We start from the raw sequence: 25,565 nt of genomic DNA, 5'->3' as shown, positions 1-25,565 counted from the left end.
CTTTGCCTAGCCTTGTCTTTTCAACGGTTTAGCATGTAGTTGGCTGTATTTATTAAAATAACATGTAGCTAGATTGTGTTTCTTTACCCAACGTGACAGTGACTGCTCTTGCTAAGTGAGGGGGATGTATTTCTTTTGTTAGCGAGGCTTGTATTCACACTGTGGGGTGAGTGTGTATGTCCGCTGTCCTGTCCTTTGGCATTTCGGGCGAGTTCGTGGCTCTGCCCTGGAGAGACTGTCACACGTGCAGCGTGCCCTGAGCGCGTTTCCCTGTTCGGGTTAGCAAAGCTCTTCTTCACCCCTGGGATTGACGTAACAGTTACCGTCACTCATCTGATGTCACGTTCACGGATTTTCCTGCTGTGCGTGAAGTGCCCTTAAGCACAGTTACAGGCGTTTCCGAGCAAGCGGGTGGAAGCAGGAGGGAGGCGTGCGAGTCTCTTCTCGTTTGTCTCCATGTCCGAGGTGACCGCTGGCTCTGCTCACCGTTGCTCTCGGGGGTGGGTCCTGCTCCTTGGGGTGCCAGCCAGTCCAGGGGCTCCGGCCTGTGGTCACCTCGAGCACACTGTCTCTCTGCAGTGCCTTTGGGAAACTCTCCCTGTCTTCTCAGACCTCCAGGTTTTGTTGTGTTTTGCTTTGTTTTTTCCCCTAACACACATCCCTACCATCCTTGCTAACAGAACCCCAGTCTTGTTCGGTTGGTGTTGCAGCTTCTCTTACTTGTGTCTGTGTGCATTTCTGATAAATCAAGTGCTTTCTGTGTCTATATTAGTCTAGAGAGAGGTGTCGTCTTTATAATATTAAGTCCTCTCATCAAGTGTACATCTCTTCTGTTCTTTAATAGGTTTTTAAAATGTCCCCACAGAGTTATCATGTGTTTTATAAGGTTAATTCCTAGATGCTTTATGATTTTTGCTAGTATGGTAGATGCTATCATATTCTAATCAGTTATTCCTGGTATGGAAAATAACCATTTTATTCCGGTTGATGTAAATCTTGCCGAACCATTGTACACTAGGAGATTCATTTTTTAACAGCTTTATTGAGGTCTGGTTGGTATACGGCAAGCTGCAAATGTTATAAATGTACAATTCGATAAGTTTGACCTCTGTACGGCCCCCTGAAGCCACCCGTCAAGGCTTCAGTTTGCACATATGCATTTCAGAGAGACCTTGGGGCACCTGGCCAGGACCTGCCTCTCCTGACATGGTTCAGAGCTTCGTAGGAAAGATTGACTTTCCTGGGACTGATCCATGTTAATAACCCTTTTCCCGAGCTTCTACCGGGGGTTGGGCCGTGCCCGGGTGCTGCGTGTCTGTGTAATTTACTGATAAGCCTGGTGTGCTTGCCTCATTCTCAGATGTTTTTGACTGTAAATGTCTTCTTTTTAGGTACACTGGAGCCCCCTATTTTGCAGCAATCTCAGCTCTCAAAGTGGTATGTTTGTTCATAGCTTCTTTTTCAGGATTTTTCTAGTAAAGGGTTGGATTATTTAAATATGACTGAAGCAAATGTTTTCTGAGTAGTCTGTCAATATTCAGAGAAATCTGAATAACATTTTGGGTAATCGTGGTAAGAGACGTACCTTTAAATCTACCCTGACCTCTTGTGCAGCCACAAAGTAACTTGGATTGGGACTCATTTTCTTTTAAGCTAAACTCTTTTTAGAACTGTGCTTCACCACAGTGATCCAGGCTGCCTTTTCGGTCCTAGCATAAGCAGTGGACCTCTTTTAACCTTGGCAGTTGTTACGGCAGCGTTTTGATCAAGTCCTGGAGGCCTAGTGGCATAGGGACTGTGACATGGGCTCTGCTTCTGCGGACCTCATCGTGATGCCACCTGAGCCAGCGGGGCCACCTGCCTCTTTGGCGGCAGCAGAAGCCCGCCTCTCTTTCCAGGCCTTTCTTAGGTTTTGCCGCCGGCCGGAGGCCTCTCAGCCGCCTCCTGGCTGTGGGTTACCTGCGGCAGTGGGTGCTTTTCTTTTGCGGACAGTGCTGCGGAATTCGCACGGTTGTACCAGAGCCACCAGTGCTCTTGAGTGTCTGTCGGGCGAATCCCACGTTAAGCCGGCCTCCTGTGCCCCTCCTCAGGGCGCGGACTTGTCCCACGTGTTCACCACCCAGGATGCCGCGCCTGTGATCAAGTCGTACAGCCCGGAGCTGATCGTTCACCCGGTTCTGTGAGTAGCGGGGCCCCGGCGGGCGCGGGGCTTGTAGCCACTCTCCTGGGTCACAGGGTCTCTGCGCCTTCGTGGAGCCGCTGTGCAGTAGCCGCGGTGCGGGGAGGGGGCAGGTGGGAGGGTGCTGTCGGAAGAAGCGAGGGAACGATAATGAACCCGCGTCTGTAGTCAGAATAAGACAGACAGTGTGCAGGAGACCTGGGCACCAGGGCTGCCCGGGCTGTCCCCTGTGGCCCGTCGGCAATGGCCGGAGGGTCCTAGGCCCAGGAGGAGCCGTGGGCCTGCCTGTGACAGTGTCTCACGTGGCAGCAGTAATGACCGTTCGATCGTTCAGCAAGCGCTTACTGGACTCTGTCCTGGGTTCCACGGGGACAGCATCTAACTGGGCAGCCCAAGACCTGCTCCCGTGCAGCTTCCTCTCCAGGGCAGCCCTGTGCCCTGGATCTTTCTGCAACGGTGAAGCTTTTCTCTCGGTGCTGTGCGAGACTGTGGCTGCTGAGAGCTTGAAACGCGGCCAGTGGGACTCGGGAGCTGAGTTTTTACTTTGATTTTAATTACATGTAAAAGCCCCGCGTGGTCAGCGTCTACTGTATTGGGCCACGTACACAGCTTTGGAGGACAAACGAGGTAACAGCTTGTCAGGTGGTGCTAAGGACCGCAGGGAGGACGGGGCGGGGAGTGCTGGGTGCGCGCGTGTGTGTGTGTGTGTGGCGGGTGCTCCTAGGGTCGCCGTGGGCGGTGGCGCAGGGCGTGGCATCCAGTGAAGGCGCAGACACGGGGACTGGGGGGGGAGCGGGCGTGGGAGCTCATGCTGCAGGCCTGCTGGGGACACTTAGTGTGGGGTGCTTGGGAGGGGCTGGGTGACCAGAGAGGTTCAGGGCCACGCTTTGCTGGTCGTGGGGGTCATAGTAAGGGTTCTGGCCCTTGGGGCCCAGGGCGGAAGCAGGGGTCCCGCTGGGAGGCTGTGGTAAGCCCCTGGGGATGCTTGCGTGCTGGGCTAGAGACAGGAGCGGGTCAGAGCCTGGCCACAGCAGGGGAGTGCAGCCCCGCCCTCCCGCAGGCAGGCAGTGAGACCCGGCAGGAGCGTGGGGAAGCCACCAGGGTGTGGGCTGAGCAGGTTGTCATCTCCATGGCCTGCTGATGTGCCGGCGGCCGTGGGGTGGGCAGGGGAGCCTAGATCTGGGAGTTGTCAGCGCGTGGGCTGCGTTTAAACCAGGAGGCGAAGCTGTGTGTGGGTCGGGAGGGCCCGGCGCGCTGGCGGCTGGGAGCAGACTGGAGGGGCCTGGAGGGTGTCCTGGGGCCGAGTGGAGAGCTTTGCGGATGGTCCTGGAAGAGCCCGTGCCTGGTGCCGGACACGAGGCCTCGGCTCCCAGTGTGGGGTCCCCAGTGCGGGGTCGCCGGCAGCCCGAGCGGGGCTGCTGGGGGGCGGGCCGGGCCGTCTGGTAGCCTGTGGGCCCTGAGAGTGGCGGCTGGGCCTCAGAGTCGCGCGCAGCCATCAGGTCTGGGCTTAAGGAGGGCTCCTGATGTCACGGGGGGTCGGGGCGCCGCCGGGCACACGCCTCCCCGCAGGCCTGAGGTGGGGACGTCTGCACCACAGGTAGGAGTGCAGCCTGCACTGCATCTGTGCGCCTGTGTGATGGAACCAGACTGGCACAGGTCATTTTGAAATGAGTCATCGTGTCTTATTTTAACGTGTTTTACGTACTTTTTCCCCTGTGAGTCTTAATTTTAAAAAAAGAAAAAGAAAGTGTAGTATGATCATGACTATATACCCTGCATTATTGACTCTCTTTCTGATGGGAAGGAAGTTCCATTTGCCTCAGCTTTGGTGAGACCCAGATCCTCTGCCTACCTTTGCGGAGTTCACAGAAACATGTGGACCACTCGAGTAAACTGGGGTCCCTCCCGGGGCCTGGGAAGGGGCCCAGCAAGTGAGAGGCTCCGTGCTTGAGTTTCATCCCCAAGAGTATGCTGCCTTCACATCACGCCACACATCATGCTCTTTGTCGTTTCCTGTAAAACAGCGCTTTCTCGCCGTGTTTCCTGCCCCTGCTGCTCCCTCCTTCTCTTGTCTGCTTGTCCCCAGCGGGGGCGGCTTCCCCTGCGAGCCTCCTAAGTGGAGGTGGCTTTTCCTTTGTTCCCCCGGCCACTGGGTCTGGAGGTGAGACGTGCGTCCTCCCGGACCATCACCTCTTGTTCCAAAACCTCCAGCTCCTTTGAAACTCCACCCACTGACCCAATACCCCTCCTCCCTGAAGCCGCCTCCGACCCCCCCATCAGTCCTTGGGTATTAGTGTCTCTCTCCACTATTGCTCCCGGGGCTGTTGCTAATGTGTGTGTAGGGAACTGCTTTACTGGGATATGATTCACTATAAAATCCACTGACTTTAGTACAGTGGTTTGTGGTATGCTTGCCAGGTTGTTATGTCACATAATCTTAGAACGCTCCCACCACTCCAGGACGGAAGCCCCTCCCCATCGCCACCCCAGACCGAGGCGACCTCTCATCTGCTTGGTTTCCAAACATTTGCCTTTTCTGAACATTTCTTATGCATGGGATCAGACATTTGTGAGGTCTTGTGTCTGCCTTCTTTTACTTAGCATCCTGTTTTCGAGAGTTGTCCACAATGTAGCACGTGTCAGTGCTCTGTTGCTCTTTAACAAACAAAAACAAAACCCAGAAGTCCCCCCCCCCAACCCCACCAGCTGCTGGCAACCGGCAGTCTCTTCTCTATGGGTGAGTTTGGTGTTGTCTTTTTGCGGTTTTTTTGTTTTGTTTGTTTGCATACGCTATTTGTGTTTCTTGGGCTCATTTCACTTAGCAGAATGCTTTCAGGGGCATCTGAATGTTGAAAGCTAAACAACTATGGTGGGGTCCTGGCTGGGGTCCTGGAGCAAGAAAAGGACATTGGGGGAAAATCTGGAAAAATCTGTAGTTTCATTAATAAAGTAAACAAAAGATGAAAATTGCAAGCTCTTTTGCCCTTCTTTTCCTTTTTTAGTGACAGCCCCAGTGCCGTCCAAGATGTGGAAAAGTGGTTGCCCCGACTGCACGCCCTGGTCGTAGGGCCTGGCTTAGGCAGAGACGACGTTCTTCTCGAAAACGTCAAGGTAACGTGTAGAATTATTAACCACGCCTATTCCCACAGGCTCGGCCCTTAGATCGGGGGAGTCTGATGGAATTGCACTTTCCGTTGTTTGTTGCTCTGTGTGCGTCTTGGAGGAGGAGTTGAGACCGATAGAACGTGGTCTGGGGAATAGAGGAGACACTAGGCGTAAAGGTAGGGATGTGCTTAAACCAGAGCAGGGCACCGCTGAACGGCGCCCTCTTTCGCTCCCGGGGCTCTGGTCTCAGGCTGTGGCCGAGGAAGTCTCCATGGGGCCCGACGTGACCAGAGTCCCAGCATCCGGGCTGAGTGGGGTTAGCAGTGGCCGGGCGTGTGCTCAGGCTCGCAGTCGTCTCCCCGCGACCCCTTCCTGCTGGGGACCCCTGGCAGCCTGCTCCTGGTGCCCGCTGTAAGGGCGCAGTGTCCCCCGGGGCTGGCCGAGGGCCACGCTTTGTGCAGCGCTCTGCACGGTGCCCGGCTGGGCCCAGTGGGAGTCTGTCACAGCGAGCCAGTGGGAGAGGGTGCTGCTGGTGACTTCACCGTTGCTGTGAGCTGTGCACTTAGAGAGAAACGTGAAAGGTGTTCTGCTGCTTCTAGCTTTTTGTCGTCAGCGGGTCCTCCTGAAAGCCCTTGTTAGTTTAATTTCTTAACCTGGTGCTCCTCTGACCACCTGAGGTCCTCATTGGTCTAGAAATCCCTGGGCCTTGGACCCCACGGGCCAGTTGTTCTGCTGCCTTTGCACTCTCTTCTGTCCCCTGCCGTCCTTTTCAGCTAAAGCCAGCGTAGCCGGCGCTGGGTGATGGGGGAGCGGGCAGGAGACCCTAGTTCACCCTCGTGGGTACACGTGCATTCGTTTACTTTTTCATTGATCATTTATGCTCTTCCTTACTACTGAAACTTTATGCCTGCTTTAATCTAAGAAGATGAAACTAATTTTTTAGCCTCAAAATGTTGAAATAGAAATAAATGCTATCCTGGATCAGGGGAAATAGCTCGGATGGCACACCAACCCCACATTCTGTGTGTTCCCGCTGCCCAGGTCCTCCGACACTGCCCTGGTGTCACTCTCCGAGGGGACACATCTCAGGGACCTGCTGAGCTCTCCCTGCCCTCGTTGGGGCCCTTCTCAGTGCCCCCAGACCACCTGCCCCAGCTCCAGCCCTGGGAGGTGTCGGCCACGTGCCTCAAGGGGGCTAGCGGTCATGGTGACCCTGATTTGCCACTTGCTTCAGCAGCTGGAGGGGCTCCTGGCTCAGCTTCTGCTTTTTGAGTTAAACTGAACAAAAGCTCAAGGGAAAGAAGGTGTAGGGCGCTGTGAGTGTTGGTTGGACTTTCCTAGCAATCTGTGGGTAAAGAACATTTTAAAAGGCAGACGTGTGTTTGCTTTACCAGAATTTAGTGAGAACGTGAATTTTAAGGGTCCCTTCCACGGAAAATCTTTCCAGCCTTTGGGGTTAAAGTTGGGGCTGGAAATTTCACTTTCTTCAAGCCCATGAATGATCACTGAGGAGAAACAGTAGCCGTGACAGGTGACTGGGGATGGAATGGAGCAGGAAATGTGTTTTCAACTTTAGTGTCGGTAGTTGGTCTGTTTATTATTGCCTGTTTCAAACGGTTTGGTTAAAACATATGTACCCTCTGTAGGACGAGATGCTAAGTGAAATGGGCAGCAGCACAAACGCTGCGCGATCTCACTTCTGTGTGGAGTCAGAATAGGTGAGCTCGGAGAAGCAGAGAGGAGAAGGGTGGCTGCCGGGCGCGGGGCGTCAGGGCAGTGGGGAGAGGTTACGTTCTCCCCCGGGGAGGTGATGGCTGTGTGGGTTAGCTGGACTGGTGATTATTTCACCATACTTCTGCACGGGCTCACCTTGGAGGTACTGGGGGTTCGGTTCCGGACCCCTGCAATAAAGCGAATTCTCGTCATAAGGCCGGTCACGTGAATTTTTTGGTTTCCCAGTGGAGATAAAGTTACGTTTGTGTTATACTGTAGTCTATTACGTGTACAATAGCATTATGTCTAAAAACAGTGTAGGTACTTTAATTTACAAGTACTTTGTGACTGAAAAGCGCCGACCGCCATCTGAGCCTCCAGTGAGACATCGCTGTTTTGCTGGTGGAGGCTCTGGCCTCCACGCTGGCGTCTGCTGAAGGCTGGGGTGGCTGTGGCAGTAACCTTTGCCGCATTCATGGACGAATTTAAAGTGTACAATTCAGTGGCTTCTGGTATATTTACGGAGTTTGCAGCCATCACCACAGTCCGCTTGAGGACGTTTTCCTCACCCCAGAAAGAAGCCCCACACCCGTTAGCACTTGCTCCCCGTTCCTCCCAGCCTCCACCCCTGGCGACCACTAATTACTCTCTGTCTCGATGGATTGGCCTATTCTGGACCTTCGTAGGAACAGCATCATACGGTGTGTGGTATTTGTAATTTCAGGGCTCACCCTGTTGTGGCAGGTTGTCAGCGCTTCACGCCTTCCGTTGCTGTGTGATAGGCCGTGGTATGGAGAGACCGCGTTTTTAAAATCCATTCGTCAACTGATGGACATTTGGGTTGTTTACACTTCTTGGCTATTACAAATAGTGCTGCTGTGAGCACTCATTTACAAGGTTTTTTGTGGATTTATGTTTTTATTTCTGTGGGTTATATACCTAGACTGGAGAAGCTGGATCATACGACACCTCCGTTTGGTGTCTTAGCTAAGGTTTTTGCCTGACGCAATATTTACTCCTGTGTTTTCTCTTAAGAGCTTTATTCTTTTAGCTCTGTGGTCCCTTTTGAGTTAAGTTTTGTGTATGGTGTTAAGGAAGGGGTTCAGTCCAGTTTTATATCCAGTTGTCCCAGTACTTCTTCGGGCCAGTGAATTCTCTGGGCATCCTTGTTGAAAGTCAGTTGACATCAGTGTGAGGATTGATTTCTGGGCTCTCCTTTCTGTGCCATCGATTGTACAGCTGTCCTCGTGCCAGTAACCACATTATCTTGATTATTGTATCTGTGCAGTAAGTTCTGAAATCGCGAAGTGTGGGTCCTCCAACTTTCTTCTTTCCAGCGTTGTTTTGGCTATTCTGGGTCCCGTGAGTTTCCATGAGTTTTAGGATCAGCTTGTCAGTTGCAGAATGGACAGCTGGGATTTGGGTAGGGGTCACCTTGAATCTCTAGGTCAATTTGGGGATCACTGCTGTCTTAACGATATTGAGTCTTCCAGTTCATAAGCTGGTTTTGAGCCAGAGTTTGTGGCTGTAGGATCTTGACGGACCCGCCTAGTGTCTGTGCTCTTTGGCAGCCTGTTGTTTTCCTGGATGGATACATGTGTCTTGGAGGCTCTTCCTGGCGGGATATGCATATGTTCATTATTTTTTACAGCCTCATCGTAATATGCTGTAATGTATTTAACTAGTTCATTTCGGCTGTTCACAGCATTTTTTTCTATTAGTGATGCCTTGAACATTTCTGTATATCTATTTGTTTCTTTTGGGTGTTTTCTTTAGGATAAATTTGTAGAAGTTCCACTGCTGAATCAAAGAGAATCTGTGGAAGGTGGAGATACTGAATAACATCCTCTGAACTGAGAAGGAACTTTTAAGACCGAAAAACAAAGCAGGCAACTGAGTGAAGTGCAGTTCTGAAGTTTACGTGGGGACTGACATACAGGCAGGATCGGGTGGAAGATGACCCAGGTGTCCCTAGCTGCACGGAAAGGGTCCGAGGGGATTTTTGAAGAAAGAATCTGACCCCCAAGTGAGACGCATGTCTGCACTGATGGGAACTGGACTTTATTTCTCCCCTGCCCCCCGGGGGGCTCTCTGCAGAGGCACTCCTCCAGTTTTCATATCAGAGAAAGATGGTCAAGTCGATAGGGAACTTGTCTGGCTTGGGTGCATTCCTGGAGAGTGGGGTAAAGCTCAGTCACTCACGCAGGGAGGGGAAGGGGCAGGGCTGCGGGCCTGAGATGGAGCTAACAGAGTGGGGTCAGTGTGGTCCAGCCACACAGTGTGAAACTGAAACGTTTTTGAGAGATGCTCCCAGATTTCTCCAGAAGCTTGTAGCAGTTTGCTCTCCAGCAAGGGCTGCCCTTCCCAGGATGCGCTCTGGGGAGCTGCCACTCCTCACTCCCCCTCCTCGTGTGTAGAAAGCTCCCTGTTGCACGTTAGCCCTCCTGACCTGTGTGTGGCTGGCTCCTGCGTTTGCCCGTTCTTCCCTTAGGTCAGGTTGCTGTCCGGATGTGTGTGTGTGCGGGGCTTGCTGCCTCATCACGGCACGTGCTGGTGGCGCTGACCCTCCAGATGCCATGACCGTGACAGCGTCAAGTGCACAGGCCCTCTGAGCCATGGAAGCAAGACCAGCCCTCCATTCTCTGCGTCAGGAGGCCGAGTGTCACATTGTGCGATGTTACTAATGTGCTCTCCGTGGTGTCGGCTCACGTTTCCCGGGTCTGAACATTCACTGGGGCTCTAGTAGGAAAGTACAAAGACTCAGAAAATCTGAATTGGTTCTAACAGTAACGCCTGACTCGGGGCAAGCAGATAGAGCATTTCCACTGTTTAAGGAGAGAGCCTTCCGTGGGCCCCATACCCTGACCCTCCACCGAAGGGGCTTTTGGGCACACTCCCAGCACTCAGGCCGGCGTCGGCAGGTGCGACTGAAGCCGTCGGGCAGGGCAGCTATGCTGGGTGAGGTTGCACTCCTCACTGCTACTTTACAGATGTGGGCTTATCTCCCAGTGTTTTAAATTATCCCTGCTTGTCATGTATCTCGTTCACTGCTCTCTTCTAACGTTTTCTGTTAGCCAGTGTCTGTCGGGTAGAAGCCCTCTTCTCATGCTGTTGCCGTAAACGCCCTTGTCATGAAATACTGGTGCGTAATAGTCAGCAGTCGTGTTGATCAGACACACACATAATTCTCAAGCGAAAAACCTCCAACTTTTAGTGTAGCATCAGAGAGAAGTGCTGCACTGTTCATTACTGCAGTCATTCATGTGAAAACACGTGAAGTGTTACTTAAGAGAAATAGATAAAAACTAAGGAGTTGGGGAATTCCCGAGACTTCAGGTCTCTCAGCTCCAAATCCTGAGGGCTAGTATCTGTTGGAAATTTGGAGGTGCCGGCTCAGGGTTGTCCTTCGTGGGCTGGCCTGGGACCCAGCACTGCATGACGGTTCCCGTGGGCTCCTGTTTTCAGAGTTCCCAGGGCCCTGCCTTACAAAGTCTCTTTTCTGATTATTTTGTGCGTTTGCTTTCTTGTTTCCTGTCTGTTGGTTGATGGCCTGATGTTGAAGTCCGTCAGGAACTGCTCGGTTTCTTTTACCCTCTCTGAGAGGTGACGGGCTTGTTGCTCAGCCTGGCTTCCTTTCCTCGCAGGGCATTTTAGAAGCGTCCAAGACCAGGGGCATCCCCATCGTCATCGACGCGGTGAGTGTGGCCTCCTCTCCCGTCCCCTCCTCCCAGGGGACCCCGCAGCCTCGCAGTGACGTGAGTCCTCGTCTGCAGGACGGGCTGTGGCTGGTCGCTCAGCAGCCGGCCCTCATCCAAGGCTACCAGAAGGCGGTTCTCACCCCCAACCACGTGGAGTTCAGCAGACTCGCCGAGGCTGTGGTGAGTCAGCCGACATCCCGGGCAGGGGTGAGGGGCTCGTCCTGCGGTGCACCTGCGGGGACAGACGTGCAGAGGTGGGTGGACAGGTGCGCTCCCGGGTGCGTGCAATGATGGGGCATCTTCCAGTTAGCGTGTCTTCGTTTGGATGAAAGGTGGCCTCTGGGGTCAGCCCGCCCTCCTGCCACCGTGCACCCTGGGCGGATCGTTCCATCCCTGCCCCTGCCTCTGTAAAGTGTGGAGCATGATGGAATCTGCGTCCTAGGGTTTGTGAGGACGAAATAAAATAATACAGCTGACCCTTGAACAGCGGAGGTTAGGGGCGCTGAAGGCTGCACGCTGTCAAAATTCCGAGTGTGATCCACAGTCGGCCCTCCGGGTACGCAGTTCCCCGTGTCCTCGGTCCCGCATCCGTGGATTCAGCCAACCTCAGATTGTGTAGGGCTGTGGTATGTACTATGGGAAACATCCACATGTAAGTGGGACCTCGTGGTTCACACCAGCGTTGTTCGAGGGTCAGCTGTGTATGTAAGCCCAGTGCCCTCACGTATTAGTGCCGTAAACGTTTGCTCGTTATTACTCGAAGTCGCATCCCTCGCAAACCTTTACAATCCCGGCCATGGGCCAGTAGTCCTGACTCTGGGTCTCCCTCCCGCTGGTGGACGGAAACGTCTCTGCACGTGGGGCCCGAGCTCGGCCGTCGGCAGGTGACCAGCGGGCCCTTCCCCGCATGAGGTGGGGTCAGGGTGGATGGGCTCTTTCCGTGTCTGATGACAGCTGTGTCTGTGTGTTGTCCTCCGTCGTAGCTGGGAGATCCCCTGGATGGCAGGGACCGCTACAGATCTGTGCAGAGACTCAGCCAGGCCCTGGGCAACGTCACCGTGGTCCAGAAAGGGGAGCAGGACGTGATCTCTGATGGCGGGCAGGGTGAGTGGCCGAGGGCTTCACGCCACGTGTCAGCCAGCCATGCTGGGCACCAGCCCCAGGAGGACCTCCTGTTCACACACGGTCGGTCACACACGGGCACACATGCACACTTACCCCCCAGAGAGGGACTCCCTGGTGAGCATGTCAACCACAGCTTCTGGAAAGGCCATTTTTGTCTTGTTTCTCGCTGTTTTGCAACGGGATGTGGCAGTGATGCATGCTGGTCCTGGTCGACACCAGGTACAGGGTGCAGTTTTGTCCGTGCTGTGCAAGGAGAGCCCCAAGCAGAGGCTCTGGGCAGCGGGCAACCCTGCAGGCCCGTTGCCGCCTCACCTGAGGCACAGATGCAGTTGCTTGAGTTTTCACTGCTTCCTGTTGTTTTATAAAAACGCCCGGAAAACGGAGACACCCAAGGAGCTGCCGGTGGGGCGGGAGCCCCTGGGCCCCGAGCGTGGCTGCAGAGCCCAGCAGGCCCGCCCGCATCCGCACTGGGGTTCGGTGCGTGACACCTCTGCTCCCTGCAGACGAGTCCTCCTGTTGCTGAAGTCTGCCCCGGAGGCAAGAGCCCGCCAGGCGTTGATGAGGGAGCTGTACACACGGAACCGGTGCCCAGGAAGGAGTGTGCACGCTCACACACACCATCACACACACACGCTCGCTGTCACGCGCTGGACAGGAGATGCAGAGAGCCTCCTCTGCGTGGCCCTGAAGCCCGTGAGTCAGACGCTGGAAGGTGCTCTAGACTCTAACACAGAGCGTAGCAGCTGGTTAAGACGTTTTCCCAAGAGATAGAAACTTCCCGGCACGGCACAGACGAAGTCCCAGCAGGGCCGCTGCGGGCGCCCTGGGCCGGGGGCACCGTCCCCACCCTGTCCCCACAGACCCCTCGGTGCTGGTTGGGGGAGCTGGGCCTCTGCCTGCCGTGTCAGGACGGCCGGCGGGGCGGGGGGCAAGGTGACGGAGCACGGGCCCCTCTCACATGGCCCTCTCGCCCCGCAGCGCTCACGTGCAGCCGGGAGGGCAGCGGCCGCAGGTGTGGCGGGCAGGGGGACCTCCTGTCGGGCTCCCTGGGCGTCCTGGTGCACTGGGCCCTCCTGGCTGGCCCCGAGAAGACCAATGGGTGAGTCACGTCTTTGTTCCTCCCGTGCTGTTGCAGCAGTTGCACGTTTAATAAGTGGCTGCTTGGAACATTCCGCTGAGGGGCCGGTGTCTGCTGGAAGAAGAGCCCCCAGGGCAGGGGTTGGTCCCAGGACGCTCACCCGGGGGCTCTGGTGTCCCTGCTGGTGTCGGGGGTGCTGCTCGGGGGTCTGCGGCGCATGCTCTGCGGGACCGGTGCCTCGGGGGACACGCAAGCAGGGGCAGAGCGTGTGCCGGGATATGACTGTCCACGGGGTGCAGCGCCCTGAGCGGTGGGGTCTGCCGTCGCCGGCAGAGGGTGGGCCCGGGCAGCCCACCCCTCAGGGCCCTCGGCCTCTCCTCGCTGTGCCCATCCTGGCGACCCTGAGGGTGGTGGGCTGCGGGGTCCCGGCACACCTGGCCCGGGGGGCCTGCGGGGCGTGTGCGCGCAGGCGGGGTTGTGATGGGTCCAGGAACATAGCAAGCAGCTCGTCCCCAGGCTCCGGTGTCTTCCAGGGCCTAGAACAGCACCGAGCACTTACCCTGTGACCGAGCGCCGGTCTGGCTTGCAGCCGGGACGTGGCTACATCCTAACCTTTCTCCAGGCGGACAGGCATTTCTAATAGGCCCAGCGGCACGTTAGACTGAACTTGTCAGAGTGGGTCCCAGGGCGACCACAGGAGGGACAGGGAGGGCCTTCGGTGGCCACGACGCCCTGCTAACACCGCTCCCCCGCAGGTCCAGCCCGCTCCTCGTGGCTGCCTTTGGTGCCTGCGCGCTCACCAGGCAGTGTGCCCGCCAAGCCTTCCAGAAGCACGGCCGCGCCACCACCGCCACAGACATGATCAGGGAGCTCGGGCCCGCGTTCAGCAGACTCTTCGAAACCTCAGCTGGTGCAGACGGAGGGGTGGCCCCGACGGGGGAGCTGCGTTTGTGACGGGGCCCACCTCCGGTCCATCCGAGTCCGCTGGGAGGTGTGTGAGTCTGTGCCGTGTGGGTTGACGTAGACAGTGTCAGAGCTTGGAACGTAGCACTTTCTGGCTCAACTGCTGTGTGCTTGGAGATGTTATGATAGGAAACAGAGTATTCCTGAACTTTTCTCAGCTTCTGGGCAATATCAGAAAAGAATGAAGAGAATCACGACAGCGAGACCGTCCATCACCAGCTCAGCTGAGGTCGTGGGCTTTTGCTGTGCGATTCTTCTGTTTGTGGGAAGTTCCCCTCCTCCGGTAGTCCTCTCGGGGGCATCCCATCACTCGTTTTCAAATGTCTACATGACTGATGTTTTCTTTTTTAAACTGAGGTCCTCGAAGGGATGTGGCATTCATTCTTTAGCTCATTTTTGTTTCTTTTTGAACGGTGATTCGGTTGGACACATCTGGGCAGAAATATTAAGCATTGCTTGTTTTCGTCAATTGGTTGAAATATTTCGGAATAATGAGAAATCTGTTAGAACTCTGAAACCCTTTTGGAGGCAGCTGGGAAGATCACAGAAGGGAAGCGAATGGGACCCTGACCCCCGAGTGCACAGGTAGGGCCTCTGGGCCCCTGGCCTGTGCACCAGTCGGGTGCTGGCTAACAGGCCCCAGCACAGCACATGGGAGTGGGAGGGACGCCTGGGGCTCCAGGGTCGGGCGGGAGATGGCACCCAGGTGGGGGGCACCAACACTGCCTTCATGCCTGCTCACGGAGCAGGACGGCAGGTCCCTCTGCTTCGAGAGTGGGTGTGGCTTCAGGAACGTTCTGAAGAAGTTCGCTCTGAAACTGTAGTGAGTTGTCCCATCGGCATCAGATCAGCTTGGGCGCGGCTGTCAGTGTGGGCAGTTCTCTTTGTGGCCCGAGAGCTGGCTGTCTCCCGTCACATCTCTGCTGGGCTGGTTACAGCACGTGTGCTTGAGTGTACTCTCAGGCGTTGGTGCCGCCTTCTGTGGGGCGGGGCCTGGCCTGTCCGTCTGTCCTTCCCCAGGGACTCCTGCTCTGCGGTCAGAAACCTCCCCGCAGAAAGGTCCCACTTCCTCTAAATAGTCGTGGACTTTCAAGATTTCCTTTAAAATGTTTACCATTGTTATTTCATATCTAACTGTAGAAGAGTTTAAGTGTCACGGACATTCTTTCCTTTGGGGAATTACGCCTAAATCATGGTCTCTATTAAAAAGCAGATCTGGTTTACTTCATGGGAGAGTTTTGTATTTTTTTGTTAAACAGCCAGAATCCACCTCTCAACTTAATCCTGAGGACATTCTCAGATACTAGGAAGATAAAAACACGTAAGCCCGTCTGTCTAATGGTGTGGTTTTCACCACTGCCTACCAGTACCGTTAAAACGAAGTACTAAGCCCGCAACGTAGCTATTTCTTTCCATAGAAGACAAGATTCAGCCGACACGGGAACCGCTGTGTTTCTGCCCTGAATCCCTTTGCTTGAGAAAGCACCATTCAGGGCCCGTGCTTCTGAACGAGGTGAGCAGTTGCTCCTTGTCCTTTGCAAACCCGGGCGCTCTCTAGCTCCAGCTGAGGATACTCCGCCAGGACACCAGCACCAAAGCACATCTGGCGGCCAGCTCAGGCTCCGGCCGGACAGCCTGCCCCGAGTACTGAGCGGCCCTGCTTGCCTGTCCCGTGTCAGGGGCCTGCCCGCCCTCTGGGATCCTGACTCCACTGCTCACGGGTTGGGTCCCTTGTAGCAGGTCAGCTTCTGAACGGGCTTCCTCATCTGTAGAACAGGAACCCCCTGCCTTTCAGGGTCAGGAAGGTCAGTGACCAAGTTAAGGCGGCTGCCGGGCTAGCCAGGCCATCCGCGCGGCGCCTGACGGGTGCTGGCCTGCTGCCCGGGGCCGCACCCACAGGATCAGTGCCAGCCCCACAGCGGTGGACATGGGGCGGCCTGGCTGAGAGCTGGGGGAAGCGGCGAGAGGGTCACCCCGCTTCCCGCTGGCTGGCTGAACAGCTGTAGCTCCCTGCCTGCGACAGAAAGGAGACGGAGCGCGAGGCCGCCGGCAAGCTCGGTCCCAGGTCGCCCGCCTCGTGCCCGCCTGTCACACCTGTGCCCTCACCCGTGTCACCCAGACTCGAGCACAGCCCTGGCCCCGTGGTGTCTGCTCAGAGGCAGCAGAGGACGGTACCCCAAGAACCAACTGTTTAAGGAAGAGGTCAAACAGAACAGAGGTGAAACAGAGCCTATCACTCAGAGGACATGGACTGGACACTTGCAGGGGTTTCCTCTGTTGGCGTTTTCTGTGGTTAACACGTTACTTTGTAACCAGGAAAGTAAATGTAAAACCGTATGCCCACGCCCAGTCCAGCATTGCTCAGCATGTGGGGTACAGGCCGCTTCTCCTGCTTGAGACCAGGTGACCCCGGGGAAGGGGTCCCGCCTGCCCTTCCCATGACGTCTTCCTGGACCCCGTGTAGGGCCGACGTCCTGGTCTCGCGGTTTCAGGGCCGTCCCACAATGTCAGGCCCCGGGCTCAGGAGCCAGAGACCACGGTGCGGGCTGACGTGACGTTACTGAACTGCGTCTGTGGCCGTCGAAACCCATTCTCCAGCACATCTACTAGCACCCGTGGGGCGGTGACAGTTTGGTTTAAGGTTAACTGAGCAGCCACACAGAAACTGTTAACATCAAGCTTTTATAGTGATTTGAGGCAGCACAGAACCGCGCCGGGAGCCGTGGCCTCCGCATCCCGTGGCCTCAGCTCCCTGGTTTGGGGTCTTCTGTCCTCGGGTCCAGCAGCTCCCACGTGGACACGCCGCCCCGGTCCTGGGGAAGGAGACGGGCCGGGTGAGAGTCAGGGCGCGGGGGCAGGGGCAGAGCCGGGGGCGGGGCGGCGCTCACCTTGATGCTGACGCCGTGGGCAGCCAGGTCCCGGCGCAGCGCGTCGCAGGCCTCCAGCAGGGGCCGCCTCTCCAGGAGCTGCCGCTGCGCCTCCCCGGGGGCCTCCCTCGCGGCCAGAGCGAACTGCCGGACCTTCTGCCGGAAGCGGACCAGCTCCTCGACCACGCTGTGCAGGGCGGCCGGGCCGCCGGCCCCTGAAACACACTGCCCGGGCGCCGGGTGAGCGGACGGGCCCCGGGCCGGGGAGGGGCAGGGGGCGCGGCTCGTCTCCCTCCCCTCGCCTCGCCCGAAGGGCCCGGTCTCCCGGTCGCCCAGGCTGGTGAGCGGGAGCTGCCACTGCAGACGGGCAGCATCGGAGGGTCATTGGGCAGAGCCGGCAGGCCTGGGCCTCATCGACCAAGGAAACCAAACTTGCTCCAGCCACCATTCAAGGCCCTGGACGTTCTGCGCATGGGTGGGCGCTCGCACACGTGCAGCCCCGCGGCGCTCTCCCCTGGGGCCGGGGACCATCAGTGTGGGTGCCGGCCGGGGCAGCTCCAGGGCTGGCGTGGGCCCGGAGCCCTTCCAAGTTGCCAGGTGTCCGACCCCACCCCCACCCCCCGCCCCACGGAAGAGGGGCCAGCGGTCCAACTCCTTCAACCTCACGTGATCCCCAGCCACTGCTCCCACAGTAGAAGACAGCTCGTTACAGAGACGTGAGCCCCCAGCGGGCTCCGGGGGCGCCCCAGCTCGGGGAGGAGGTGGGCTTCTGGTGACCCAGCATAGACCTGGCCCCCTCAGCCTAGTGTGAGCCGCCAACAGGCCCTGGACCGCCCAGGGAAGGCCGCAGTCCACTAGGGAATCAGTGTCTCTCGATCAAATCATTGCAAAGATACGCGAGTCTTTCTGTTGAGGCCAGAGAAGCTCACAGCCTAACAAACAGTCCTAGGAGACATCCCCGCTCACGGCCAGGGCAGCCGGCGCCAGGCCTCAGCTGGCAGGTCCCCGGCCCGGCAGTGTGGGCTGTGCCCAGGCCTCACGGCAGCAGGTGGCCCGGCAGGGCCCGCAGGGAGATCCGGGGTGGCGTCCCCCCGTGTGCAGTCCAGGCTCCCCTGTTAACAGCCTGTTCACACTTTTTTAGAAAGTGGCAGCTATGGCCCTTTCCTTTTCGGTCCTGAACAACAGTCCTAACTAAGGCTGTTCGTTAGGTGAGGTAGAACGAGGCGGGCCCCCTGGAGGAGGAGGGACCCTGGCCTGGGGCATCAGGCAAGGACGCTTCTGTGCAGAGGACAGCCTGTTGGGGGTGGGGGAGAGGCGGCGGCTGTGGGGAGACAGGTATACATGGGGAGGGCAGCGGGGGAGTGATGTTGGGAGGTGGGAGCCCAGAGGGGAGGGAGGTGGCCCGGGACTTTTGGGAACCGGAATCAAGGTGTCGGGGGTAACAGTCGATACGGAGAGGGGACCCAGGATCCTGGGGGCTGGCTCTGCCCGCCTAGGGCCAGAGCAGCTGTGGCCAAGCACAGCGAGCACCCAGTGCCCAGACCCTCCCCGCCGAGAGCAGCCAGGCTCCTGGGAGAAAGGCCGACTCCTGCCTGCGACACAAGGTACCGGATGGGCTGGGAACGTCAGTGCAGGAAGCAAGAATGTGCCAAAGGGATGGGGCCGTGTGTGGCACCGCAGCCAGCTCCACACTCCGCCCCCCAGCTGCGAGCGGGAGGAGGACCCGAGTCCACATTGGCGCCAGGAAGGGTCTCTGCGGCATGGTCACGGTGCACATCCCGGGCACGGGACAGACGGGGATCACGGCCCAGAGGATGACGTCACATGTGCTGAGTCCCTGAGGGGCTGGGGTGTCAGGGCAGGAAAAGGCCACGGAAGGCCAAGGGACGTTCCACACACAGGGGACCGGAGACCCGGTGGCCGAACAGCCCACGGGCCTGCACTGGGCCTCTGCTGAGGAGCGTGTGACAGGGACGTGGGCGGCCAGGGGGGCCAGGCCCGGGGATCCCTGACGGCTGGGGCCCGGCCGGCAGCTCAGACGCCGCCGGAGAAACGTGTCCCCTGCAGCCTGACTGCCGTGTACACTTTGAGGTTCTTTCCCGGACACAAGTGCGCACGGAATCCGTGGCTCGCCACTCACTGTGCAGCTGAGGTGCACGCTCGTCCTGCTGAGAACCCTGTTTAGGTTAGTAAATCCCAGCTCTGCATCTGTTCCCCTTTTAAGGAACATAACACATCTTAAGCACGTGGTAAGTCTGGCCTTTAATTACCGTTAAAATCCGCGTTTCTGAAGGGAAGAAGCGGCTGTTACCGTGTTAGCATGTAGATTAAGTCCCACGATCAAGGAGTGAAGAGAGAAGGGCATACCTGTCGCTCAGCCAGAGAAATCCCCACCGTCTCAAAGAACTGCTCCACGTAGGACACGACGGCACCGAACACAGCAGGGCTCCTGGGACCACCGGCCGCCTGCAACAAGTCACCCAGAGAAGGCTCTTGAAAGGCAAGAGCACCGACCCCGGGCAGGTCAGCCCCGGTGGGCGCGGACGCAGCCCTGCGAATCTGGTGCTCCCGCCCGCCGCTGGGGCCTGTGCTCTGAGCGCCTGTGCTGGCAAGGAGCCCCCGGGTGGCGGCGGCAGCAGGTGGCCTTTGGGGCGTCCCAGGGTCCTGGGCATCCAAGAGGAGCCTGGCGCCAGGGCCCAGGGACGGGCAGGGCTGGGGGGCAGTCGGGGTCCCCACCTGGCTTCCTTCCCCGTCTCACATCTGTGTGACAAACTCGGACTCCCCTGAGCTCCTGTGTCCACGTGCCAGGCCTCCCCATGGCCCCCAGCTCTACTGACCCTGGCTCAGGACGGGGCCACACGCAGGGGTGGCCCGGAGGCCACAGGCTCTGGGAGCTGGGTGGCCCCGGGGGCTGGCGAGGTGGCATCTGCTGTGTCCTCAGAACTGTCGCCACGTCCCAGGAGTTACCTCAGCAGCCGCCTTCAGCTGTCTGTTCCCGTGGTGAGCCAGGTCCATGACGGCGTCCACCGCCCCCGGCGTGTTGAAGTCGTCCGCCAGCGCCGCCTGCACGGCCCCCTTGGTGTGGCCCAGCCTTTGGGGAGGTGAGCAGACGGGGCCGCTCCAGGGACCCGGCTGGGTGGCAGGAGCTGCAGCGCTGGCCGGGCCCCCAGGACGGATGCCCCCCGGGGGCTCCACCCTCAGCTCCCGCCCCTGGGGCAGCCCTTCCAGCTCCTTCCCTCTGCTGTCAGACTCCCTCAGGAGCCGGCTGCCGTGACTGACCCTCGAGTCCCTCAGCCCCTGGCAAGGAAACTGAGGTCACTGTCACCTCCTCCTCGCCTGCCCCCTTACCCGTCCCCAGCGGCACCGTCAGGTCCCCTTCGAGCCACCCGTCACTCACATGCTGTCCTGCATGCCTGCCGGTCAGTCACCGGCCCCTCCGAGGCTCTGCCACCGTATTGATTCCCTGCTGCCCCTCGTCCCAGACTTTCCCCACCTCCTCTGGGTGCCCTGCTCCCCAGGCACAGGAAGGGTTGGTCAGAGCCGCGGAGCCTGGGCCCGAGTGACCACGGGGAGAGACAGAGCTTTGCTGCCTGGGCTTCTGCAACCCGGCGCTGTCTGTCAGCCGGCATATAACCTGACCTCTCCTGAGGCGCAGACTCTCCCCTGCACACCTGCCGGTGAGCGGCACTGCCGGCCCTTCCCTGGCACCCGCCGTCGGGAGGGTGGCCGAGTGACTGACGGCTCCCAGCCCCACAAGGCCCAGCTGCCCGGCCCCAGGGCTTGGGCTTCGTCCTGGGCGCCACTGCTGTGACCAACAGGCAGCTCCTGCCTCTCTCCTGCAATTGCCCTCTTCCCGGCCGGCCCCGAAGGAGCCCCGGGCCCTCTACTCCTCCAGGGGCTCCCTGGGTGGCGGGGCACACAGACCCCGCCCACCATCAGCCTCCGGGGACCCCCGATGACCCTGCCCCCCTCATCTCCCTCTGGTATCCCCCGAGGCTCTGTCTTCCCACTTTCTCACCGTCTCTGAAGCCAATCTCAAACCTTCCTCGCCTTTTTTTGGATGCAGTGAAACACAGATGACCACGTCGAGCCATTTACCGAGCAACAGAACTGGAAACACTGTCTCCACGTCCGGGGTAGGCTCCGTCCTCCCGCCCGCGCCACCGCTCAGTTAACTTCCCGGGGCCCCTTGCTGTGCTCCCACCTCTGCAGGCACGGCCGGCCTGTGGTCACGACCCCGGGGGGATTGGGGGGCACACGCTGGGCTTCCGGACGCGCCCGTCAACCCCTGTCCCGCGACCCAGGTCCCCCCTCCTTCCTTCAACAGCTCGCTTGTCCGCCCACCTGCCCCACTTCCCGTCGACCACGCCATCCACGAGGTTCCTGACGCTCCCACGCGACCGTGGGCTGTCCAGGCCTCCCTGAAGGCAGGGTGCCTGCCCCTCCCCTGGCGGGCCCGGGGCTCCCACCAGCCCCACCCCCGTGTCCACAGCGCTGCCTCGGGTGGTCCTGAGCAGCACCCACCTCTCCCACAGCACGTCTTCCTGGACGGGGCCGCCCGCCAGCTGCCCCCTCATGTAGGCCCGAGCGTCCTCCACAAAGGCGGCCACGGCACGGAGCAGACGCCTGGCCTCGAGCATGGCGCCGTCGCTGTAGTCCATGGCTGCGGGGAGGGAGCCCGGTCACCCGGGAGCCGCGAGCGCCCGCAGACCGCCAGGCTCTGTCCTGACCCCGGGCAGGAAACATGGACACCCCTCCCCACGTGGGTGGCCGAGGGCTCATTCCTGCTGACAGACAGATGTACAGACAGACAGATGGCTCTGGAAAGCAGGGGCCCTGCCGGGCACCTGAAGCGCCTCTGGGGAGGCCAGCCGACCGGTGCCACGAGGACTCCGGCCCTGTGTTCCCGGAGGGGCAGGGAAACCCGGCCATCACCGTGCCCGCGAGTGTGCGGGGACAGATTAGGGACACTCGCCGCACCCGGGCGGCCCCAGGTCTCTGGACAGGGCCAGCGGGGAGTGCCGGGGTCCCCAGACTCTCCTTCAGGGCTGGAAGGGGACACACCCTCTGGCCCAGGGGAGGGGCGGTGCCATGCCGATGGCTCCTGGCTCAGGCCCTGTGCCAGGACGGCTCATGACGCCAGGGGGCAGGTGCCGTGGGCTCAGGCTCTCCGGGCCCCGCGGAGCGCTGGGCACCGGAGTCCCACTGCAAAGCCGCGGCCTTGGGACAGGCTCCGGGGTCCCTGGAGCATCCTCGGGCTTCCGTTCAGAACCCAACCTCAGGGCACGAGGGCAACACCCCAACAGGACGGGGCGCACCCCACCCGGATTTCGGGGTCCCCAGAGGCCCTCAGAGGCTCCCCGGGGCCACACGTGAGGAGCACCCAGGCCTCCCTGCCAGCTCACCTGACCTGTAGCTGCTCCGCAGGCAGAAGAGGCGGAAGACGTCTGGGGAGGCCGTGCTGAGGAAGTCCTGCAGGGGGCCGGGAGAGACAGGAGCCACTAACCCCCAGGCACACGCAGCGCTCCTCCAACCCCCAGTGTAGACACCTGGACCGCCCCCCGAGCAGTCGCGGGGTGTTCGCCCCACGAGCCTGCGGCCACGTCACCTCCACACAGCCTGTGCTGTCACTCATCTGACGTGAGCTGCGGGGCTCAGACCCACGGCTGGATTCTGTTAGAGCGTTCACTCAAGTGAGGGAGGGCATGGATTCCTGTATCTCGATATAATCAACACCTGTCAGACCCCTACAGATTTCATTCTGTGTGTTTAAAAATGTTACGTTCTAAGGAAGCAGCCACAGATTTCGCCAGGCCAACAACAGGATCGACAGGGAAAAAGGTGAAGAGCCCTGTCCAACCCGACTTTTATCAGTAAGACACCGGGTATTTCAACGTCTGTGTCCGTCCCCTGGTGCTCCTTTCCAGGATGTGAAAAAGGAGTGTTTCTTCGTCCCCTTAACTCCCCAAACTAGCCAACTAGAGACCCCGTCCGGTGGACAGCTCAGGGTGTGCGTGTTAATTCTCGCATTTGCGCAGTCACGTGCCCTCGCGTCCTCACCTGTCACTTCCCCTTTAAATCTGCAAAAGCAGCAGCACGGAGACCGAGCCCCTGCACTGTGGTGTTACTACACCACGGACAGCACAGGCAGATAAATAACTAGCGCTGTCGCATACGGAGCTTCACTTACAGAATGCTAAGATGCGGATGTGTCGTAACTGCAGTGTGTCTATAATGGTGACAAAGAGACAAGGCTTAGTGAACCAAACGCCAAACACCCAAGGCCAGGGCCTCGCATCCTGTGCCTTCTCTGCAAGTCCTTCTGTGTCCCGTCGGCCGTCACTCCAGCCACTCTGACAGCGCTTCCCTGACCTGCCAGGGTCTCGTGATAATCGGCTGTGCTCGGCGGGACCGCAGTAAACATGCAGCTCAGCTGGCGTGGGGTTACACGGGGACAGAGAGTGAACGCCGGGTACTCGGAGGGCCTTTAGCCACCCTCTGACTTTTCCCTCTCCTTTCTGAATTCTTTAGGTTTCCTTCCCCACCAAAGCATGGACTCAACTGCTTCATAACTTGTTACAAGTCCTCTCCTGTCTCTGACAGTGTAGCAGGAGGCCTGTTCCCAGTGGACACGCTTGCCTTAGGTGAGGATTTGTTTTTGTAAGTTGTTGTGTGTTTAGCTTTTTATAAATCGCTTCCAGACGCTTGGTATGTACGGCTGTGGAGCTGTGTGGGCAGGAGCAAAGCTGTGCATCTCCGCGGCGTGGCCACCGTCAGCAAGCCCTCCCCGCAGCCCTGGGGCCCTGACCGCTGACAGACACACGACACGCCGCCCCCAGCCCCACGCGCTTCTCTCTGCGAGTCGGTGCCTCTCCTGCACTCCTGACTTTCTGCTCATAATCGTGCATTTAGTCACAGAATTTAAAAACTAACATTATGGATATTTTATGTCTGTCTAGGTCTTCGGTTTTTCCGAAAGAGACCTCTTTTTCATTTTAGCACTTTATGTTTTCGGGGTAGCCATGTTCTGTAGTTCATCCCAAAAGGATTTTAGGTGGTTTTATTTTAAAGGGTTTTTCCTGGACTTCCCTGGTGGTCCAGTGGTTAAGACTCCGCACTTCCACCGCCGGGGGCACGGGTTCAATCCCTGGTCGGGGAATTAAGATCCTGCACACCACTTGGGCGTGCCCCACCCCCCAAGAAAGGGGGGTAGTTTCCTGCCACTCAGAATGTGGACTCATTCAGATAAACCTCAGTGTGTGTTCAGAAATCTAAGTTAATAGTTCTCCAAACGCCAGCAACACTAAAGGGTATTTATTTTCACCATTGTGGGGTGCCCCTATGGAGTCAGAGAGTTCAACAGAAATCTGGAATCTGACCTTTCTACGGCATTCTGTGTCTGTGGACCGTTTCCCGATAATGACACAGAAAGAAAGTAGGACTACATCAAACTAAAAAGCTTCTGCACAGCAAAGGAAGCAGTCAACAAAATGAAAAGACAGCCAACAGGATGGGAGAGAACATTTGCAGACCATCTATCTGGTAAGGGATAAATAACCAAAATATATAAAGAACTCACACAACTCAACAGAAAAAAAAAAAAAAAGATTCAAAAATGGGCAAAAGACTTGAATACACGTTTTTCCAAAGAAGACCCACAAATGGCCAACAGGTAGGTGCCTGAAAAGATGCTCAACATCACTAATCATCAGGGAAACGCAAATCAAAACCAGTGAGACGCCGCACCTGTCAGAATGGCTGCCATCAAAGAAAAGAGTAAGTGTTGATGAGAATATTGAGAAAAGGGAACCCTTGTGCGCGGCTGGTGGGAACATACACTGGTACAACCACCGTGGAAAACAGTATGAAGGTTCCTCAAAAAATCCAAAATAGGGCTTCCCTGGTGGCGCAGTGGTTGGGAGTCCGCCTGCCGATGCAGGGGACACGGGTTCGTGCCCCTGGTCTGGGAAGATCCCACGTGCCGCGGAGCGGCTGGGCCCGTGAGCCATGGCCGCTGAGCCTGCGCGTCCGGAGCCTGTGCTCCGCAGAGGGAGAGGCCACAGCAGTGAGAGGCCCGCGTACCGCAAAAAAAAAAAAAAAAATCAAAAACAGATTTACCATACAGTCCAGCAATTCCACTTCTAGGTACACATCTGAAGGAAACAAAATCACTATCTCGTAGATATATCTGCACCCCTATGTTCAATGCAGCATTACTGACAATAGTCAAGATGCGGAAACAACCTAAGTGTCCACAGATAGATGAATGGACAAAGAAGATGTGACACACGCTCACACACACATACACGTGCATATACACACTACGGACTATTAGTCATCAAAAGAAGGAAATCCTGCCGCTTGTGACAACATGGATGAACCTAGAGGACACTGGGCTCAGTGAAAGAAAGCCGAGAAAGACAGATACTGTATGATCTCACCCACGTGTGGAACCTAAAAAAAAAAACAGAAACAACAGGGAATTCCCTGGCGGTCCAGTGGTTAGGACTCTGCGCTCACTGCTGGGGCCCTGGGTTTGATCCCTGGTCAGGGAACTAAGATCCTGCAAGCCATGCGGTGTGGGAAAGAAAGAGAAAGAGAGGAAGGGAGGGATAGAGGGAGGGAAGAATGGAGGGAGGGAAGGATGAAGGGAGGGAGGGAGGGAGGGAGGGAGGGAGGGAGGGAGGAAGGAAGGAAGGAAGGAAGGAAGAAAAATGAAGAGCAGACCAGTAGTTGCCAGGGGCTGGAATGTGAGGCTGGGGAAGACTTTGGTCTCTGTAAAGTCCAACAGCAGGGAAGTCACTCAGTCCTGTAGTAGCGCCCCCCAAGGGCCACTC

The 25,565-nt window shown here is 57.8% G+C and overlaps 2 protein-coding genes across 18 annotated transcripts in view; one reads left to right on the top strand and one right to left on the bottom strand.

Annotated features, from left to right (window-relative positions):
- Window positions 1-16,328, top strand: part of NAXD (NAD(P)HX dehydratase) — a 48,437-nt gene extending 32,109 nt beyond the window's left edge. For 5 of the 13 annotated variants that reach the window (XM_029209826.1, XM_029209827.1, XM_029209819.1 and 2 more), the window contains 5 exons: window positions 1,392-1,437; window positions 2,091-2,179; window positions 5,182-5,290; window positions 10,642-10,875; window positions 11,679-16,328. In XM_029209826.1, coding sequence (XP_029065659.1) covers window positions 1,392-1,437; window positions 2,091-2,179; window positions 5,182-5,290; window positions 10,642-10,875; window positions 11,679-12,185 — 985 coding nt within the window. In that variant the 3' untranslated portion in view covers window positions 12,186-16,328. The remainder of the gene's footprint in view (window positions 1-1,391; window positions 1,438-2,090; window positions 2,180-5,181; window positions 5,291-10,641; window positions 10,876-11,678) is intronic. The other 8 variants (XM_029209828.1, XM_029209825.1, XM_029209824.1 and 5 more) reach the window with 6 other exon arrangements.
- A 201-nt stretch (window positions 16,329-16,529) lies between these two features.
- The window catches only part of CARS2 (cysteinyl-tRNA synthetase 2, mitochondrial), a 34,337-nt gene continuing 25,301 nt past the window's right edge, over window positions 16,530-25,565 (bottom strand). For 2 of the 5 annotated variants that reach the window (XM_029209814.1, XM_029209817.1), the window contains exons 10-15: window positions 22,134-22,200; window positions 21,253-21,391; window positions 19,696-19,819; window positions 19,096-19,194; window positions 16,750-16,953; window positions 16,530-16,674 (exon numbers count right to left, since the gene is read on the bottom strand). In XM_029209814.1, coding sequence (XP_029065647.1) covers window positions 16,606-16,674; window positions 16,750-16,953; window positions 19,096-19,194; window positions 19,696-19,819; window positions 21,253-21,391; window positions 22,134-22,200 — 702 coding nt within the window. In that variant the 3' untranslated portion in view covers window positions 16,530-16,605. Of the gene's footprint in view, window positions 16,675-16,749; window positions 19,195-19,695; window positions 20,952-21,252; window positions 21,513-22,133; window positions 22,201-25,565 lie in introns of those variants that run through there. The other 3 variants (XR_003791667.1, XR_003791666.1, XM_029209816.1) reach the window with 3 other exon arrangements.

The sequence above is a fragment of the Monodon monoceros genome, unplaced genomic scaffold, assembly GCF_005190385.1.
Source record: "Monodon monoceros isolate NGI ecotype Baffin Bay Population unplaced genomic scaffold, NGI_Narwhal_1 Super_Scaffold_8, whole genome shotgun sequence".
NCBI classification, from domain to species: domain Eukaryota; kingdom Metazoa; phylum Chordata; class Mammalia; order Artiodactyla; family Monodontidae; genus Monodon; species Monodon monoceros.
Note: the sequence above shows the minus strand (reverse complement) of the source record. Positions and strands in the feature narration are given on the sequence as shown.